This window comes from Oryctolagus cuniculus, chromosome 16 (assembly GCF_964237555.1).
Source record: "Oryctolagus cuniculus chromosome 16, mOryCun1.1, whole genome shotgun sequence".
Taxonomy (NCBI): domain Eukaryota; kingdom Metazoa; phylum Chordata; class Mammalia; order Lagomorpha; family Leporidae; genus Oryctolagus; species Oryctolagus cuniculus.
In genome coordinates this window covers 28,880,007-28,899,441 of record NC_091447.1, presented here as the reverse complement: position 1 = coordinate 28,899,441, position 19,435 = coordinate 28,880,007, and the positions used below count along the sequence as shown (strand labels likewise).

Genomic DNA, 19,435 nt, shown 5'->3' with positions numbered 1-19,435 from the left:
GATTTCCTAGTCTAATTTTGTATTTTTTTAAACTTTTTTATTTTATTTATTTGAAAGTCAGAGTTACACAGAGAGAGGGGAGGCAGAGAGATAGAGAGTGGTCTTCCATCCGCTGGTTCACTCCCCAGATGTCCGCAAAGGCCGGAGCTGCACTGATCCGAAGCCAGGAACCAGGAGCTTCTTCTGGGTCTCCCATGTGGGTGCAGGGCCCCAAGGACTTGGGCCATCTTCTGCTGCTTTCCCAGGCCTTAGCAGAAAGCTGGATAGGAAGTGGAGCCGCCGGGTCTCAAACTGGTGCCCATATGGGATGCCAGTACTGCAGGCAATGGCTTTACCTGCTACGCCACAGTGCTGGCCCCAACTAATTTTGTATTTTCATGTGCTCTAAATTCAATGGATCATTAGCAAGAATAAATTAAAAACAATACTAAGTGTGAAAGAAATATGCCCATTTATTTCTGCTAACAATGTTAGACCCATTAATCTGTTAACAAAAGCAATATGGAGTCCTCTTGACATACAAGAATGCATTTCATACATCTAAGGCTAATGTTGTGCAAAGAGTCTTTTAAAACAGTAATTGGAACACTCCTGCTTTCCAGAAAGCACCATCAAATTTTGCAGTGCTTTCTAAAATTCTGAGATGAGCAGTTGTGAGAGATGAGGAAGGAGTTGGTTTGTGCAGAAATTGAGAAGAATTAGCCTCATTATTGAAACATTTTTGTGTTCCTGTATTTATAAAGAAAGATGGTTTCATTTTTTTTAAAGCAAAGGATTCTTTCTGGGCTGATATCAAGTTAATTAAACTGTTTGGTCACAGAGAATATTTATTTTTTGAACTGGGAATGAATTTTTACTAAGTATTTGTCTAGAAATTTTTAAAGCTTTCAATGTTGAAGAATTATTATTAAATGTATTGGGGCAAAATATTTTAACTGCCAGCTCTGGTGGATCATGAGAAGACCCTGAAATATCTCACGGTATACTTCTTGGAAGACACATCTGTTTTTCTATTTTGGTAAAATTTATAAATGCTATATTTTGGTGCAGAATCATTGTATATTTTGAAAAATGACTTTCTCATATATTCTATTAGCAGTAGTAGATTTGAAAATAAATCTTACAGTACACCTTGCCATTTGTGAACATTGAAATGCTAGTCTAGAATGATGTGGTATAGTGGTTAGTGAAGATAAAAACATAAAGTTGTCTACAAGGATACACTCCAGATATCCAGATTAATGAATCTTTAAGTGGTGATTGTGATTTGTTTTTCTTTCTTTAGTGTATTAAAGAAAGGATATCTTTGGTATTTGCATTCAGTTTTTTTTTTTTTTTTTTAAGATTTACTTATTTGAAAGGCAGAGTTAGAAAGAAAGAGATCTTCCATCCGCTGTTTCACTCTCCAAGTGGCCACAACAGCCAGGACTGGGCCAGGCCAAAGCTGGGAGCCAGGAGCTTCTTCCCTTTCTGCCACATGGGTGCAGGAGTCCAAGTAATTGGGCCATGCTCCGCTGCTTTTCCAGACACATCAGCAGGAAGTTGGGTCAGAAGTGAGATATCCGGGACTCCACATTGTGCCCGAATGGGATGCTGGCATTGTAGGCAGCAGCTCAACCCATTGTGCCCCAACACCAGCTCCTGCATTCACTTATTTTTTTTTTTTAAAGATTTGTTTATTTATTTGAAAGACAAAGCTACGGAGAGGCAAAGGCAGAGACAGAGAGGTCTTCCATCCACTGATTCACTCCCTAGATGGCTACAATGGCTGGAGCTGCTCCGATCCAAAGCCAGGAGACTCCTCTGGGTCCTCCACGTGGGTGCAGGGGTCTAAGCACTTGGGCCATCCTCCACTGCTTTCCCAGGCCACAGCAGAGAGCTGGATCAGAAGTGGAGCAGCTAGGTCTCAAACTGGCGGCCATATGGGATGTGGCACTGCAGGTGGTGGCTTTACTTGCCATGCCACATTACTGGCCCCTGCACTCAATTTTCAAGTCGTAATTCTGTGACTCACTGCCAGTCTTTTTTGCCTATGACCTCTCAAGGCTTGAGTGCTACATTTTTGAGAAATACACAAGTATATCATTTGTGCATGCAGTTTCATTTTGTTAGCTTGTATTTTCACTTAACTTTCAGAATAAATACATACAAAGTTTATTTTCTGACCTCTTGCCTATGTTGCCTTTGTATATAAACTAGACTCTAATTTAGTATAAAGTCCTGGGTTGAAATATTTTTCTGTCTAAAATTTTGGAGATGTCATTCTCTTTTTTTCTCACTTTTTAAGACATGTCCAAGGACAGCCTACTTCTGTTCTTTTATAAAACATTATATATTTTTTTCATCCTGCACTGGAGCTTGGACTTAGAATAATTAGAACACGGAAATAATAATGATATTCTTGTAATTTCTTCTTGTCTAGAGCGTAGCAGGTCCTTTTGATCTGTATGCTGAAGTATTATTTTCATTTCAGGAAAGTTGACTGCACTTATAATTTTGATTATTGCTTCAGCTCCATTTTTCATTTCTTCAAAGAATTCCAGCAGTAGTTTAAGGCTGGAGACAGTATTGCTTTAGAAGCCATGAGCACAGCTGTGCGTTCTAGCTGCTGGGGCTGGCATTCAGCTTTGTGGAGGTGGCTTGTTGCCTGGCCTCCCAGTGCCCCCAGTGACTCAGCTGGGTGGTGGGCACAGTGGGACGCCTGTATGGAGATGTTGTATTACATATTGACTGTTTCTATTGGAACCATTCATCTCTAATCCTTTGCAATCTGGCTCTTCCCCTCCTCCATTATTGTTCAAGGTAAGAGGGAGAGTGGACAAACAGTGTTTGCTTTCTCCTTTTGTAGACAAGTGGTCACGTTGCGTGTTGCTCCACGTGCATTCTTTGCTTTCTCATTCTTTCTGCCTTCTCCTTTCTCTGCAGTCAGGGACAGTTTCTGTACTTATTTATTTTCTTTGCCAGTGTGCTTTTCTTCCAACATCCATGTCATCCCTTTTTAGTTTGGGGGTAGATTTTTATTCCGTTTGGCATTTCTGATTTTCCTGCAATCAATCTTTCCTATTTTCATATCAGCCTGATAAATACTTAATTTTTTAAAAATGTATAACCTCATGCCATGCCTCTAAAGTCTCAGGCAGTATGGACTGGTGATGAGGAGTGAAGTTACCCTGCCACCCTTTCCTGCGCGGCGTCAGGAAGGTTACCTGTACCTCTGTGTGCCTCAGTCTGTTTCCTTCCCTGTAACGTGAGGATGGAAACCAGCAGCAGCTTCATTGATTATGAAGGGATTAAATGAGTTAGTACATATAAATTGTTTGGAATAGTACCTAGAAGAGAAAAGCACTTAGTAGTTGTTAGTTATTTCTGTAATCATTATCACCCTCACCCTATTTTTCTGTTCCAGGTTTCTAGAAGTCTTTGACTTCTTAGGAGGTTGCCAAATATTTTTATAGTTTTTCTTTGGTTATTATTAACACAGTTTTAAAAGCATGTTTGTTTCTCCCCCTTGCTCTGAATGTTTGGAATGGTGGTGTGCAGTAATTTTTAAAGTTTATTTATTTATTTGAAAGGCAGAGCAACAGAAAAAGAAAGATCATCTATCTTCTGGTCCACTCCCCAAGTGCCTACAGGAGCAGATGCTGGGCCAGGATGAGGCCAGGAGGCTGGGACTGCACTGAAGTCTCCCACGTAGGTGGCAGGTGGCAGGGACACAAGGGCTTGAGCCGTCGCCTGCCGCCTCCCAGGGTGCATTTAGCAAGAAGCTCTGTTGGAAGCAGACCTGGAACTCCAACCTGTGGTGAAATGAGGTCTGGCAGTCACAAGTCACTGCACCACAGTGTCCACTCCAGTATTTTATTTTATTTCATTTTTTTCTTTTTTGACAGGCAGAGCTAGACAGTGGGAGAGAGAGACAAAGAGAAAGGTCTTCCTTCTGTTGGTTCACCCCCCAAAGGGCCGCTACAGCTGGCGCTGCACTGATCAGAAGCCAGGAGCCAGGTGCTTCCTCCAGGTCTCCCATGCGGGTGCAGGGCCCAAGCACCTGGGCCATCCTCCACTGCCTTCCTGGGCCACAGCAGAGAGCTGGACTGGAAGAGGAGCAACCAGGACTAGAACCTGGTGTGCCAGCGCCGCAGGTGGAGGATTAGCCTAGTGAGCCGCAGTGCCGGCCAACTCCAGTTTTTTAAACAGACCTTGTATATAATTTTGCTTGCTTTTTGAAAAAATTAATTTAAACAAATTTTTTATTCACTCCAGAACAGGGTGAGGAGTTCTTTTTGAACCTGAGTAATCACACAGAAGCAGTGTGGCCCTAGTTATTATAATGTTGGGTATGGCAGAATCATCCTCTTCAAAACCTTAGAATGAGAAGATTTGGGGGAAGTAGAAGCCTCTCTTGTCATCACCCCTTTTTGCTAATACTGTACCCTACTGTTGTCCCTCTGAGAGAGCCAGAGAAAGAAAAAGATCTTCTATCTGCTGGCTCACTCCTTAATTGGCAGCAGCCCAGGATGGGCCAGGCTGAAGCCAGGAGTCAGGAACTCCATCTGGATCTCTCACAAGGATGGCAGGGGCCCAAGATTTTAGGTGATCTTCTCCTGCCTTCCCAGGTGCATTAGTAGGAAGCTGGATTGGAAGCAGAGCAGTCAGGACTCAAACCAGCTCTCTGATATGGGATTGCTGGCATTGCAAATTGGCTTACCATTCTGCACCACAACACCAACCCCTTGGGTCCTTTTTACTGCCACTTGACATGTAATGGCAATTCATGTGTCTGTCCCCATTCTAATTCTTGACTTGTTATTTTTTGATCGGATGTTTGAGAGGGGCTGTTATGAGGAAAACACTAACTGGGGGCTGGGATCACGTTCTGGCCACCTCAGTCCTGATTCCTCTGCATCACGGGGGCTGTTGCCCCGTGTTCTGAGTGATAAATTTGTAGATTCCATGCCAAAGGGAGCAGGATTACACACTTTCCTCACTTTCTCATGGGGAAAATGTCTCTGTATTTCAGGTACTAAAATACATCACGTACTGTCTATGGTGCTCATGACTCTCTGGGTTTATTTTTAATGGAGATGCCTCGAGGCGTGGCAGCAGATTAACTGTGAGGCCCACAGTTTCGAATTCTTTTCCTCATTAAGTGTTTTTGTGGCAAATTCAAGGAAGTTGTCAGGTCTGCAGGGAATGCCAATTTCAAAAGGAGCCCTCTATTGTAACCTTTAATTATATGGTTTTTTTAAATAAAAGATTTATTTGTTTATTTGAAAGGCAGAGTTAGAGAAGAGATATATAGAAAGAGATCTTCCACTTACTTGTTCACTCCCTAAAAGGGCACAATAGCCAGGACAGGGCCAAGTCAAAGCCAGGAGCTTCAACCAGGTCTCCCATATGGATGCTTTGTTTTAACCACCATTGTATTAGAAGAACAGCCTATGCTTATACATTTTTGTAAAAGTACTGGCTTTGTACCCTTTAAATGAGGAGAAGCAAGGAGGTGATGGGGCACACATGTATTTGCCTTGTCAAGAATACATAGGAAGAGACAACCTCAGGGTAAATCAAATTTCTTCTGTGTTCTACTCTATCATGTGCTGTTCTTGGAACCCAGATAATGTACCTGGCACAAATGAATGAGAAGAGTAGTCAGAAAGTGAGCAGAGTATGTTAAAGTGGACAAATCTGTCTCCAAAAATTATGACACAGGTCAATGTTCTGCTGAAGGAATGAACCATTCATTAACTTGCCAAGATTACAAAAAGAAGAAATTGCAAGTTTAGATAGTTCTTTATCTATTTAAAAACTGAATTTGTAAATAAAAACCTGCTTACAATGAAGCCCGTCCTAGCCCATTTGTAGTAATTTGTCAACAACAAAAATTTCTTCTTCCTTGTCCTACAGCCTTGGAAGGCCGCTGTCATAGCACGGTGCTTGCATTGGCTGGCTGGTGCGGGCTGCCCTGCCTGCTTCCAGGATAGTGCCTGGTCACCGTGTCCTCACCTGATGGAGGGGACAAATGCTGTCATCTAACTTGTCTGCCTCATTCCCTTGAGCCCTCTTTTCACTGCACTAATGCCATTCAGTAAGGCTCTATTCTCATCACTTAATAACCTCCAATACCATCACGTTGAGAATTAAGTTTCAACATCTGAATTTGGGACAGGCACGTACATCAGATTATAGCAGAGACATTAGACCCATATGGCTTCACTGAGTGAATTTCTTTAAGAATTGAAAGAAGAAATAATAGCACTACCCAAGAGACTAGGAAACGAACACATCTGAAGTCTTGGGACACGCTTCCCATTGGCCTCAAATTGCTAGCTAGCTCCACGTCTTTGAGAGCCCCTGGAATTTGTATGTGCTGCTGGTGAGAGTGCAAATTAGTTTAAACCCCTTTGTGAGATGGTTTGGCTGTCTACTAAATGTGAACATACGCACAAGCTACAATTCAGCAGTTCTGTTCCTGCTTAGATAGTCTTCATAGATGTGTATGGAAGTGCACCAAATTATTTATAAACAGTGTTTGCAGCAGCATTATTTTTAATTGCCCCAATCTGGAAACAGCACAAGTGGAAGGAATGCGTCCGTTGTGGTAGATGCATGCACTGAACTGCTACACCAAGGTGGGCATTCGGCCAGCAGTTAAGGTGCCCATTAAGATGCCTGTGTTTCATGTTACATGCTTAGGTTTGATACCCGGTTCTAGCTGCTGACTCCAGCTTCCTGCCGGTACAGACCTCCTGGAGCAGCAGTGGTGCCTCAAGTACTTGGATTGAGTTCCTGGCTCCTGGCCTTGGCTCTGGCCAGGGGACATTGCGGAATTTGGGAAGTGGACAAGCAAATGGGAGATCTCTGTCTGGCTTGTCTGCCTGTCTGTTTCTGTGTGTGTGTTGCTCTCACACTTGTTTTCTTCTTGTGCTCCAACTCTCTCACTGTCTTTCTGCTTTTTAAATAAATAAAAATTAAGAACTACATGCCAGTGACAAAGAACTATTGCTTTATACAACAGTATGAATAAATCTCATGAAGAATATGTTGAATATTGATAGAAGACAGATCTTGTACATTTGTATAAAATCTAGATACCACAAGTTATTCATAGTGGTAGATTTCAGGGTAGTGGTTAGTTTGAGGCTATACTGACTGGAAAAGGAGGAAGGAGCATCTGGGGTTCTGTTCTTGATAGTGTTGGCTGCACAGGGGTATGAGGTATATTCATGTCGAAAGAATTTGTTAATCTGTAAACGGATGATCTATTTCCTTCACATTTTATTTATATGTGTATGCATCTGAGTATATCTGTCCAGCTCTCTTTTGGTTCTATTGTTGTTAAGTACTCAGAAAAAAATATGAGTAAAATAGCTTTAAAGAACTTTAAATGGGGAGCAGTGGTAAGAAGGAACTGAAATATTTCAGTTTTACACTCTGCGCAGATTCAGCATATATAAATGAAGATCTCCTAATCTTACCCACATTGATTTGTGTGGTTGATATCTACGTGAGTGTGTGTGTATGTGAGAAAGAGAGAGAGAGAAAGAGAGAGAGAGGAAGAGAGAGAGATCTCTAAAAAGAAGCTTCCTTTTCCTTTCAGGAATGAAAGATAGTTTCTTCATGGATATTTGTGGTGTAGCTGCCTCCTTCAGTGCCTGCATCCCATATGGGTGCTGATTTGAGACCTGCTCCACTTCCAATCCAGCTCTCTGCTATGGCCTGGGAAAGCTGTGGAAGATGGCCCAAGTGTTTGGGCCCCTGCACCTGCATGGGAGACCCAGTAGAAGCTCCTGGCTTCAGACCAGCCCAGCTCCGGCTGTTGTAGCCATTTGAGGAGTGAACCAGTGGGTGAATATCTCTTTCTGCCTCCACCTCTCTGTAACTTTGTCTTTCAAATAAATAAATAAATCTTAAAAAAATAAATTGGCATCCATTAATGAAACAGAAGTGTGGTGACTAGTGGGAACTGTATTCACAAGAGGCTTCTCACAGCTTGGTTGCCATGAAGTACTCTCACCCTGATGGAGCTGTGTCCATTGGATTTTTTTTTTTTTTTTTTTAAGATCTATCCATTTATTTGGAAGGCAGAGGTAGAGAGAGAAAATAGGTCTTCCATCTGCTGGCTTACTCCCCAGCTGGCTGCAATGGATGGAGCTGCTCCAATCCAAAGCCAGGAGCCAGGAGACTCCTCTGGGTCCTCCACGTGAGTGCAGGGGCCCAAGCACTTGGGCCATCCTCCTAGACCACAGCAGAGAGCTAGATCAGAAGTAGAGCAGCTGGGACTCAAACCAGTGCCCACATGGGATGCTGGCATTGCAGGTGGCAGCCCCACCCTCTATGTCACAGGCCCAGCCCCTCTATTGGATATTAAACAGAGGTCAAAGGACTTTAGAATTATTTGAATGCCTTATGATTGTTAATGATTACACATGTTCTTATGGACTTAGCAGCCTTCTCCATTGCTTTCGTGGGGAACTGACACAATGCATTTACTTTGTAGGTGCAGGTATTTGGACTGTATTCTGGAGAAGAATTTCATGAGACTTTTGACTGCCCCATTAAAGTAAGTATTCTGCAAGTTTTAGTTTCCTAAGGATTTTCTCAATTAAAGCAATAAAGATAATAATGTGAGCAGTACTAGTTCTATGCTAATATTTTCAATAAGAATTCAAAAATTAACCACGTGCTAGATACCATTGGGATACTATGAGGGAGTCCAGGATGTATATTGAGTGACTGACCTCAGTCTGTCCTCAGGGAGCTTTTGGTATGGTGGGTGGGATCACACACACACACACACACACACACACTCTCCCAGTCTGTGATTGAAGGTTCAAAGAGGTAGTCACAGCATTTAGGAGATGGTCCCAAGTGAAAGGAGTCACTTCCAGCTGTTCTGTTAGCGACAGCTTCATGGATGGTATGATCGTTGGGCTTTGATAAATGGACAGGTGCAGAGAGAAAAACTGGCTTTCAATGGGGAAGAGAAGCATAATAGAAGTTGGGAGGCTAGAAAATTCCAATTGCATTCAGGAAATGGCCAACACTCTTGTCTAGATGGTGCGTACAAGACTGATTTGGTGAGAGAACTTTATAGGCAGACTAGATTGGCTCTGTATTCAAGCTGCAGGATTTAGCCTCCATCTGGTAGATAAGGAGGAATTATTAAATGTTCAAGAACAAAGAAGCCATGTAGACTAGAACAAACTTCTGGAAAATTAATATGGTGACTGTCTACTGTATACATTGGAGAGGTAGTTGATAAATGAGGCAAAAGGACTATCTTGAGGTAATAGTTATGGTAGTTAAACTGTGTTATAGTTGTAACAGGAATAGGTTGTTCATTTTGTTCACTTGTTTATTCAGACATTTATTGACCAACAGGTAAAAGAAAGATAGGGTCTGAAGTGTGTTTCAGAAAGCCTAATTTGTAAAAATGGAAAGTGATTTAAACAGGAGAGTGATTGGGAATAAGAGACAATTTAGAAGACTCTCCCCCTCCCTCTCCCACTCCGAATCCTCCTCCCCCTCCCTCTGCCTCTGGCTCTCTGTAACTCTGTCTTTTGAATAAATAAATAGATCTTTAAAAAAAAAAAAAAAAAAAAGGCTAATTTGACACTCCAGGCAAGTTATTTCAGTATCTCAATTAAAAAAAAAAAAGTGATTGCAAGTATTCAAAACAGAATGGAGGACATGAATTTGGACAGCTTTTAGGAGATAAACTTATTTGAACTGATAGAGTTAGACAGTGAGAGAGAGAGACGGAAAGACCTTCCTTCTGCTGGTTCACTCCCCAAATGGCAACAACGGCTGGCGCTGCGCCTATCTGAAGCCAGGAGCCAGGTGTTTCCTCCTGGTCTCCCATGCGGGTGCAGAGCCCAAGCACTTGGGCCATCCTCCACTGCCTTCCCAGGCCACATCAGAGAGCAGGACTGGAAGAGGAGCAACCAGGACTAGAACCCAGCGCCCATATGGGATGCCGGCGTTGCGGGCGGAGGATTAATTAAGTGAGCCACGGCGCCGGCCCAGGGATTGTTTCTTAAACACAAAGTTACTACCCACAGTTGAGTGAGATGACGCCTTTTAAAAAAATACATCATCCAGTTTAAAGCCGTAGAGTGAGAAGCGGAGAGGACTGACGGTGGATTCCTGGAGCACTCCAAAGACTCAGGGGGCGTAAGGAAAAGGAGCCGCACTTAGAGGGGCTGGAGGAAAGGCAGCAGAGCAGCGGTGTGTGGGGGGAGCCCTAGGAGAGTGGGTTTCCACGAGGAAGAGGTGGGTGGCGGTGTTGCAGGCAGTGTGGAGAATGGGTGGTGGGAGGGCTGGAACGAGGGCATTATTTATTTTATTTGGTAATTATGAATTGTCTGGCAACCTCTGTGATGGGGAGAGTTTCAAGTGCAGGAGACTCACATGTATCCAGAAGGAAGCTGGAGGCAAGGAAGCTGAACCAGTAAAGGCTCTACTTTCAAGACATATGGTGGTAAAGAAAAGAGGTCATCTGATAGGTTGAGGGGCAGGATCCAGGGAAGATTCCTACAGATCAGTTCTGGTCCATGGTAAAAAATCAACAAAGGGAGAAAGGTTAAGTAGAGAAGACAGGGGGTACTTAATGGAGCAGTGCTAAGCAATGAGACCAGAGCTTAGGCAGGGTGTAGAATCTTGGAAAAGAGGGCAAGGCCCTCTGCCTACAAGATAGGCATGAAGGCGGTCAGGCTGAGCCCAGCGACTGCAGAATCAGGCAGCGAAGATCAGCAGCATCGATGGCTTTATTTCCTTAAGCCTGAAGGACAGGAAAGGAAGGGGGGAGGGGTAAGGTCTTCATGAAGTTCACGGAAAACAAGTGTTTCTTTTAAAAACAACCTTTTTAAAAATTTTACTTGACACCAGAAAGAGAAAGAAATTTTTATCTGCTGATTCACTCCCCAGATCCCTGTAGTAACCTGGGCTGAGCTAGGCTGAAGCTGGGAGCTGGAACTCAATCCCAGTCTCCCGCATGGGTGGTAGGGACCCAACTACTTGAGCCATCATATGCTGCCTTCTAGGGTGAACATTAGCAGGAAGCTGGAATTAGGAGTAGAGCCAGAACTTGAACCCAGGCATGTGACATTGGAATGCCCATGTTCCAGACAGTGTCTTAAAAGCTATGGGAAATACCCAACCCCATATTTTCACTACATTTTGTTCCATTGGCTACTTGTAGGGTGATTAAGGAACAGAAAAGATGGTTGGATAACTGTCACATATCTGGAGTTACCCATTAGGAGAGAGCTAAAAAGACTGTTGGGGAGATGTTTAAGAATGTAGAACAGCAGCATGTATAAGTGTTTCAATATTGGTGTTTAGGATGGATTAGGCAAGTGTTGAGGGAAAGAAAGGCTAACCTGAGGGGAAGGAATGGTTAGAGAAATGAAGGGTGGTAAGACAACTTAGGAAGAGGAATCTATTAGTCCATTCCAGTGGAGTAGGGAAATGTATTAGTTCATTAATAAGAATGTAAACTATAGTTTTGAAGATTTATTTATTTGAATGGCAGTGACAGCGTGAGGAGGGAAGGAGAGAGAGAAGGAGAAAGAAAGGGATATCTTCCATCTACTGGTTCACTCCCCCAGTTAGCCACAATGGCCATGACCAGGCCAGGTGGAAATCAAGAGCATGGAACTCCTTCCAGGTCTCCCACATGGGTGCAGGGATCCAAGCCCTTGGGCCATCTTTCTCTGCTTTCCCAGGCACATTAGCAGGCAGCTTGATTGGAAGTGGAGCAGCCAGGACTCAAATCAGTGCTAATTTGGGATGCTGGCATCACAGATGGCAGTGTAACCCACTGTGCTGTGTTGCTGGCCCTATAAAGCATATTTAATTGAAGGTTTATAAAAGTATAATCATGTGCATTTTTTTATTCCTAGGAATATTCCTTGAGTGGGTTTAGAAATAAAATTTGTTAAGTAGGTGATTTCATGGGTGGTTGGAGGATGAAGTGACGAGGAAGCAGAGTGTATGCAGAACTACAGCTGTAACACATGAGCCCAGATGCAAGCTGCTCTGAGGAAAGCCTCTAGAATTTCACTGTTGCCTTCACTGTGCAGCCCTACTCCAAGTTAATAATGTCATATAAACATGAAGCCACTGGCAAATGACAGAAATAGTAACCTGGTGTTGGGACAGCCTTGGGGGAAAGCTGTGCAAAAAATGGGCAGGAAAGGGACTGACAGAGTGGAAAGCACATAACAACCACAGGAGTAGGAGGTTGGGATGTAGTAAAAGGGAAACTCCTGAATGGTTTGCTCTGCAGCTCTTGGGCCCAGGGGTTCTGTGTGTCTCTCACCAATGGGGTTTGATGTTGCTGTGCTGTTCTGCTTGGTGCCATCCATTGGGCAGCACCTTGGGTAAAGAGGTCATCAGGTCCTTTCTCGAGTTTTCTTCTCTGGTTTGTATTTAGTTACAAACAGTTGTGGTTTCTTGTTACCTCTAAAGAGGGGACATTGACTCAGAGGCCCCCAGTCACTAGAACAAGTTCATTCTAGTTTTTGAGTTTTGGCCTGGCTTCCTAGAAGATTTGAAATCTTTTCTCATAAAAGCAAGACTCAGATGTCGTCAGTTGCTATAGAATATTATCTGAATATAATACTTCCTACCAGGACATCAGGACAGTGCCTAGGTCACACTGTTTGGAATGCATAAAGGGTTTCATTCCGTGCTTTCACCATCACTCCTAACTTTCTCTTACAGATCATTGCTGTGCACCCACATTTTGTGAGATCCAGTTGCAAGCAGTTTGTAACCGGAGGGAAAAAGGTAAATTGTGTGTGTGTCTATCGTGACATGTACCTTTTGTGGGTATTCTGTCTGATCTCTAATTTATCCTTAATATTATTAACATCTGACTATAGAAGAAATTTTAAGAAAGAAAAATGTAATGAAATCATTAGACCATCATGTCTTGGGAAAGTTTTGGCCTCAGTGTTTCTTACAGTATTCCTGTGAAGTAGATAAAGGATAATTGAAATACCATATAGAAATTTGAAACTTTCTCCATTCCACAGGAAAGAGGCTGCATTTAAAATACCAAAAGAGCAGAGTGGGCATTTAGCCTGGTGGTTGGGATACCAGCACCCATGTCAGAGTACTTGGGTTCGATTCCCAATTCTGACTCCTGACTCCAGCTTTCCACTAGTGCCGACCCTGGGAGGCAGTGAGTGATGGCTGAGTAGTTGGCTGCCTGCCACCTGTGTGAGGGACCCAGACTGAAACACTGGCTCCTGCTTTCGGCTTGGAACAGTCCTGGCCATTGCAGACGTTTGGAAGTGACCCAGTGGCTGGTAGCAGTATCTCCCTCTCTCCCCTCTCCCTCTCCATCTTTCTCTCCTACCACCCTCTCCCTCGCTCTCTTCCCTCACCTGTTCTCCCTCTCAATAATAATAGTAATACCAAAAATATTTAGTGACACTTTCCCCATTGTGGAAAATCTCTTACAGGCCTTGATAAACTCATAGTACAATTATCTTTACTTGTTATTGACATCTTCCTGGCACATGTTATTGTCTCGGTGCTATTTTAAAAATAAAAGAGTGAAACTTTTTATATTAATATATTTCTGTTTATAGGTATGGTAAATTCTCAAATTAATGAATTTTTTTATATATATAGAAGTCAGTCTTTTTCTATTTTTACGAACTAGAGGTATTTTAAAACCATTTTTACATCAAAACATCATCACCATGGTGAAACTGAGTGTGATTCATACTGTTTGGAGCCAGTGACAAGGAGGCTATTTCTGCAGGAGCGCAAAGCCATGGGATGACTACTTTGAGCCCCAGATACCAAAGGGTCTCTAATATCTTATAATAGGTACGGGTTCTTCTCCCTTGGTCTGGAAGTTCACGGAATGATGGTGTGGGAAAGTGTCCTGGGCATCCCCTCGCTCCTTGTTGTGGCTGTCTTGGTTGGTCCGGGATCCTCATTGCGCTCCCCAGCATGAAGCCAGTGCTGCACCAGCAGCTCAGATTTCTGTTGAAGAGCTAGGCCCATCCGCCTACCTCTCAGCCCTTCATTGACCACAGGCTCTCGCTCTGTCCACCTCGTGTTCAGCATCGTGGGGCTATTCAGTGGGAATTACTGATTTTGCCTCACAGCCTCTAGCTTAGAGCTATAGATGCTCCGCTCTTGTAGAAGTGACTACCTTGCTTATCTCTGTCAGCTCCAGGAAGGACTAACTTCAGAATCTCTCTTGTATTTCTTTAGTAAAGACTTTTTTGGTTAGGAAACAGCATGTACTGTAGTATAAATTGACAAAGCTGTGATTTAACTCTCAGCTGTGGTTCTTTTTTTTTTTTTTAATTTAGCAAGGATGAAGGATGGTAAGTCACTGCTTTTTAAAAAAAATAATAAAGCAAATAGTTATTATGTCCTGATTTGAAAATTAGAGAATATCTCAGCTGTTAGGTTCTGGCTTCAGGGTCTTTCATAAGGGCTACAGTAAAGAAATGGACTACGGCTGTGGTCATTGAAGGCTTGACTGGGGCTGGCAGTCTGCTTCTAAGTCGTCTTCTCCCTTCTTAATAATTATCCACCATGTACTCAATTCATAAATCACAAGTTTGTGATGCAGTTGTGAGTTACAGTTTCCAATTTCAGGAACTGGGGACTTCACAGTTGTCCCCTGTTCCTTGAAAGTATTAGAATAAAGGAAGATGCCAAAGATAATAACAATGTTGATTTCCCAGATAATATGAATTTGATGTCTCAAATTGGGAGGTGAGATTTTCCTGTGTTAGTTTCTGTTCTTAATGATCAGTGAAAGGTAATACTTGTTTTCACTGGGAGAGATACTTGTAGTCTCATCAAGTTTGCTACATCAATGTTACTATATCTATCTGCAGGGTGCCTGGGCTAACTGCTATAATATCTTTGTCCTTCTTCTTAGCCCTGGACACCATTTGCAAACGTGTGTAGGAAGGACAATGTGAATGGAGCGGTTCAGATCAGAGTTTGTTGAGTAGATATATGAACATTGCAGGAACATCAGAGAAATCTGTCACCTTTGTGTTGGTGAGGCAATGTGGGTAGAGCTTGTAGAAAGATGGACATTGTGATAAGCAATAAAATAAGTCAGGTTCACCAAATGCTGGACAATTGAGAAATCAGGGTTTGGTACTTCTCTTTAGTTATCACTGACTAATTGGAAGTTTGTCTTCTATGAAAAAGAATTCCAGTTTCTCATTTTTCCTATTTAGAAATACATATGTGGACATTTCTTTCCAACACAAAAAGATACTTACATTCATATGAAATAAGAGTAAAATACAAACATTTCAGATCATCTGGTGAAAAATTGAATAGGAAAGTGATGCTACTATTAAGTTAGAGTTTCCAGATTAAAATTATTTTAAAAAAACATACAGACTAGGGGCCGGCACTGTGGCGCAGCAGGTTAACGCCCTGGCCTGAAGCACCGGCATCCCATATGGGCACCAGTTCTAGTCCCGGCTGCTCCACTTCCGATCCAGCTCTCTGCTATGGCCTGGGATAGCAGTGGGAGATGGCCCAAGTCCTTGGGCCCCTATACCCATGTGGGAGACCCGGAAGAAGCTCTTGGCTTCAGATCGGCGCAGCTCCAGCCATTGCGGCCAATTGGGGAGTGAACCAGCAGATGGAAGACCTCTCTTTCTGTCTCTACCTCTCTGTGTAACTCTTTCAAATAAATAAAATAAATCTTTAAAAAAAAAACATACAGACTAAAGGACTTAGTATATTATATACAAAGTTTAGTATTCTGGGCTTGATAAAATTACATGTGTGATGTTTTGAAGTAAAGAGTCATGTGAATATTTCAATGGAATTTTTAATAGCTTTATTGTTACATAGTTTGCACTGTATAGTTTAGCAGTTTATTGAAATGTACTGCTCAGTGGTTTTTAGTATATTTATAGTACTGCACAACCATCAGTATAATCATATTTTAGAGCATTTTCATCCCTCCAGAGAGAAATCTTGTGCCCATCAGCAGTCACACCCATCTTACTTTCTTCTCTCCTCCTACCCCTGGAAAACCGCTAATTTGCTTTGTTTCTTTATAAATTTGCCTCTTGTGGGCATTTTATGTAAATGGAACAACAGGTAGCCTTTGTATCTGGCATTTCTCATTAGTTTTCTAGGTATATCCACGTGTAGTGTATCTCAGCACTTCATGACCAAAAAGGAATAACTCTTCTTTGGTAAAGTATCTATTCAGATTCTTTGCCCATTTTTATTCTACAGTTGTACACTTTATTTTAGATACACATTCCTTATCAGATGCCTGATTTATAGATATTCTCCCTAGCCTATCAATTGTCTTTTCTCTTTATATTTTTATAAAATATATTCTTTGAAGCACATAATTTTTTTTAACTTTGATACGGTCCTATTTATCTTTTTTTATTTTCAGTACTTGTGCAAGGCAATGGAATTGTTTCTAAGAAATCATTATGTAATCCAAGGTCCTGATTATTAGTACCTATGTTTTCTAGTAAGACTTTTGTAGTTTCGGTTCTTCAATTAGATCTAGGAACTACTTTGGGTTCAGTTTTGTATATACTGTTAGGTGGCAGGACCGGCTGTGTCCAGATTCCTTGCTTTACATGTTGGTATTCAGTTGAACCAGCACCATGTGTTCAAAATAATTATTCCTTCCCCATTGTCTTGGCTTCTTTCTTGAAAAATCAGTTAACTAGGCCGGCACCGCAGCTCAGTAGGCTAATCCTCTGCTTGCGGTGCCGGCGCCCCAGATTCTAGTCCCAGTCGGGGCGCCGGTTCTGTCCTGGTTGCTCCTCTTCCAGTCCAGCTCTCTGCTGTGGCCTGGGAGTGCAGTGGAGGATGGCCCAAGTCCTTGGGCCCTGTACCCGCATGGGAGACCAGGAGAAGCACCTGGCTCCTGTCTTCTGATCAGTGTGGTGCGCAGGTCGCAGCGCGCTTGTCACAGCGCTCCGGCTGCAGTGGCCATTGGAGGGTGAACCAACGGAAAAGGAAGACCTTTCTTTCTCTCTCTCTCTCTCACTGTCCACTCTGCCTGTCCAAAAAAAAAAAAAAAAAAAAATCAGTTAACTATAATGTTGCACTTTATTCTATTAGATCTATATATCTATTTGTGCCAGTACCTCTTTTGGTTTTTTGAGTCATTAATTTTTCTATTATTATGTAAGAGATGATAAAGTAACTAGTATATTTTTTATTTGGGATTCTTTCCCTTTAAAAAGCCATTCTGATTTCTCCTACTTACATTAGAAACGTTCAGTATGTCCTCTGTTTAGGGACTTCTGACATACAATCTATTAGCTGATTTCTTTGGATCCATTAAGGTTTATTATACAAATATGCATGAATATTTAGTAAATAGTAAAAAGTAGCATTTATTTGATAGACTATAATGACCTGGTTACGTAGAGATTTTAAAAATGTGCACCAGCTTGTCTTGGCTGGCAGAAATGTCCCGAGAGTCTCTTCCTTCTGTATGTGTAAGATGTGCACTTATGCTACACGACTTTCCCATCAGTGTATTTTGCTTTGAAGCAGATTTATTTTGTTGAGGATATTTCAGAAGTGTTTTTCTAATTTAATTTTCTAATCTTTTATTTCAAAAACTAAGAAAAAAGCTTTTATAAGGTGGCGTTCAGAAAGGAGGATGATTGTGCACTGGTGACTTTCATTTTGAACCTGTAAGCTAATTTCTGGGAGGAGCTGCTCTTTTTGTAACTGAGTCCTGGAAATTTATACTTGGAAAGGGAGGAAAACAAAGACTGTGTTGGCCCAATCACAACTCTGATCATTTCAACTGCAATTTGAAACTAGCACCAGAAATAAGTAGAACAACTTGGAAGAGCCCAACATTTAGCAAATGGTGATAACCTTGCAACAATCATCTGTTGTGGATATCAAAACCTGTCTGTTTAAAGCAGACTGTAGATAGTATGAAGGGAAAGAGAGTAAAGACAGATAGCGCCTGAGAGGTTGTGACCTTCTGCCTTTAAAATTATCTTCAGCAAGAAAAGTAGGGCTAAGACTGCCAAATGACGCTGTAATGTGGAATAAAGATTCTTAACCCTTATGAACAATGATCTGCAGACTGTGACAGCTGTGAAATCCTCAGAATGATGGGCCAACTCCCGTGAGCAAGAAGTTAAAGTGGCACAAAGAACAGGGCAACTGCTGTCCTGCGCTAAGATGTTGGTGATGCTCTTCTTAAAAGTTGAGAGATGTCTACGTCAGTATTTGAATTGTTTTAATGTAGTAGGCATTTTTGATTCCTTTAAGAAATCTTTAATTGCAACCTACATTTCAAAGTAGCGCTGCAAAGCATAGCAGTGCAGCAGGCGAAATCCTGCAACTGTAGTTTGACACATTTGTTGGTCTTTGCTTTTTAAAGTTCTGGCTTCTTCAGTCTTTAGAGATAGCTCCTTGCCCACCGGGGACCAGGAATAGGGAATAGGAGCCTATAGTTCTGTCTGGCATAAACTTTTATTTTAGGTTTTCAAGGCAGTTTCTTAGTAGTTGAATGCCATAGCTGGATTTATGGACTGCTCTGTTTGACACATGAGCATAAAAAGCTTATTCTAAATTCTCTTTTGTTTCCGTGTTGAGAAAAAGAAAGAGGGAACAGAAAAGCAAATCTTTTAAAAGTACCATTGGAGAGAGCTTCCAAACACATGAACCGGTAAAATGTTTTTAAGTGTAACCTTCCAGTGTAGCAAGACTTCTAATGTATGAGCGTATAAATGAAGTTTCTTACTTAGAAGTGAATCTGCCAAGTGGATCTGGTCTGAGTGTTTTTTTCTTTTTTATTGTCCAACCCCCTCTGTCAGCAAGATAAGCCTTAGCTTCATATGACCTTGACCTTTGAACTTTGAAATATACTTCATAATGACTGGTGCTCCTCCTTTGACAAATTATTAAATTGTCGCAATGCTGTTTGCAGTGGAGTTCATTTTTAGAAACGAGATCGTCAGCTGTTTGGCATTGTTCTGGGATAGAAGGAGGGACCTCACCGCAGGGACAGGTTGCTTTGTAAGCTGAAACGTGTCAGTCAGCATACATAGAGGACTTCGTGAATGAAATGAAGAAAAGCGCTTCGCTGCGCAGGGCTGAAGGCATGTGGCAGATTTTTCTGGAAGGACAGAGGAGGTAGCATCAGCCAGCTGCAGTCAGCTTCCGCTGGGGATCTGCAAACAGCAGACTGCACCTTGAGTCCTTTTTGAAAGAGGATTCGATAGAGCAGTTTTGTATAAAAATGAAAATCTTCATAGTTTTCCAAGATTATCGTTTCCTGCTTTACCGAGACATAACTGACAAATAAAAATTGTGTATGCTTAAGCTGTTCAAGGTGTCGGTTTGATACATGTGTACATTGTGAAATGGCCACCACAATCAAACTAATTATGGTATCCATTGCCTGATGCAGTTATAGTGT

At 42.0% G+C, this 19,435-nt stretch overlaps 1 protein-coding gene across 6 annotated transcripts in view; it reads left to right on the top strand.

The window, feature by feature from the left end:
• The window catches only part of VPS41 (VPS41 subunit of HOPS complex), a 187,422-nt gene that overhangs the window by 81,690 nt on the left and 86,297 nt on the right, over positions 1-19,435 (top strand). For all 6 annotated transcript variants that reach the window (XM_008261661.4, XM_008261660.4, XM_070059752.1 and 3 more), the window contains 2 exons: positions 8,495-8,557; positions 12,724-12,789. In XM_008261661.4, coding sequence (XP_008259883.1) covers positions 8,495-8,557; positions 12,724-12,789 — 129 coding nt within the window. The remainder of the gene's footprint in view (positions 1-8,494; positions 8,558-12,723; positions 12,790-19,435) is intronic.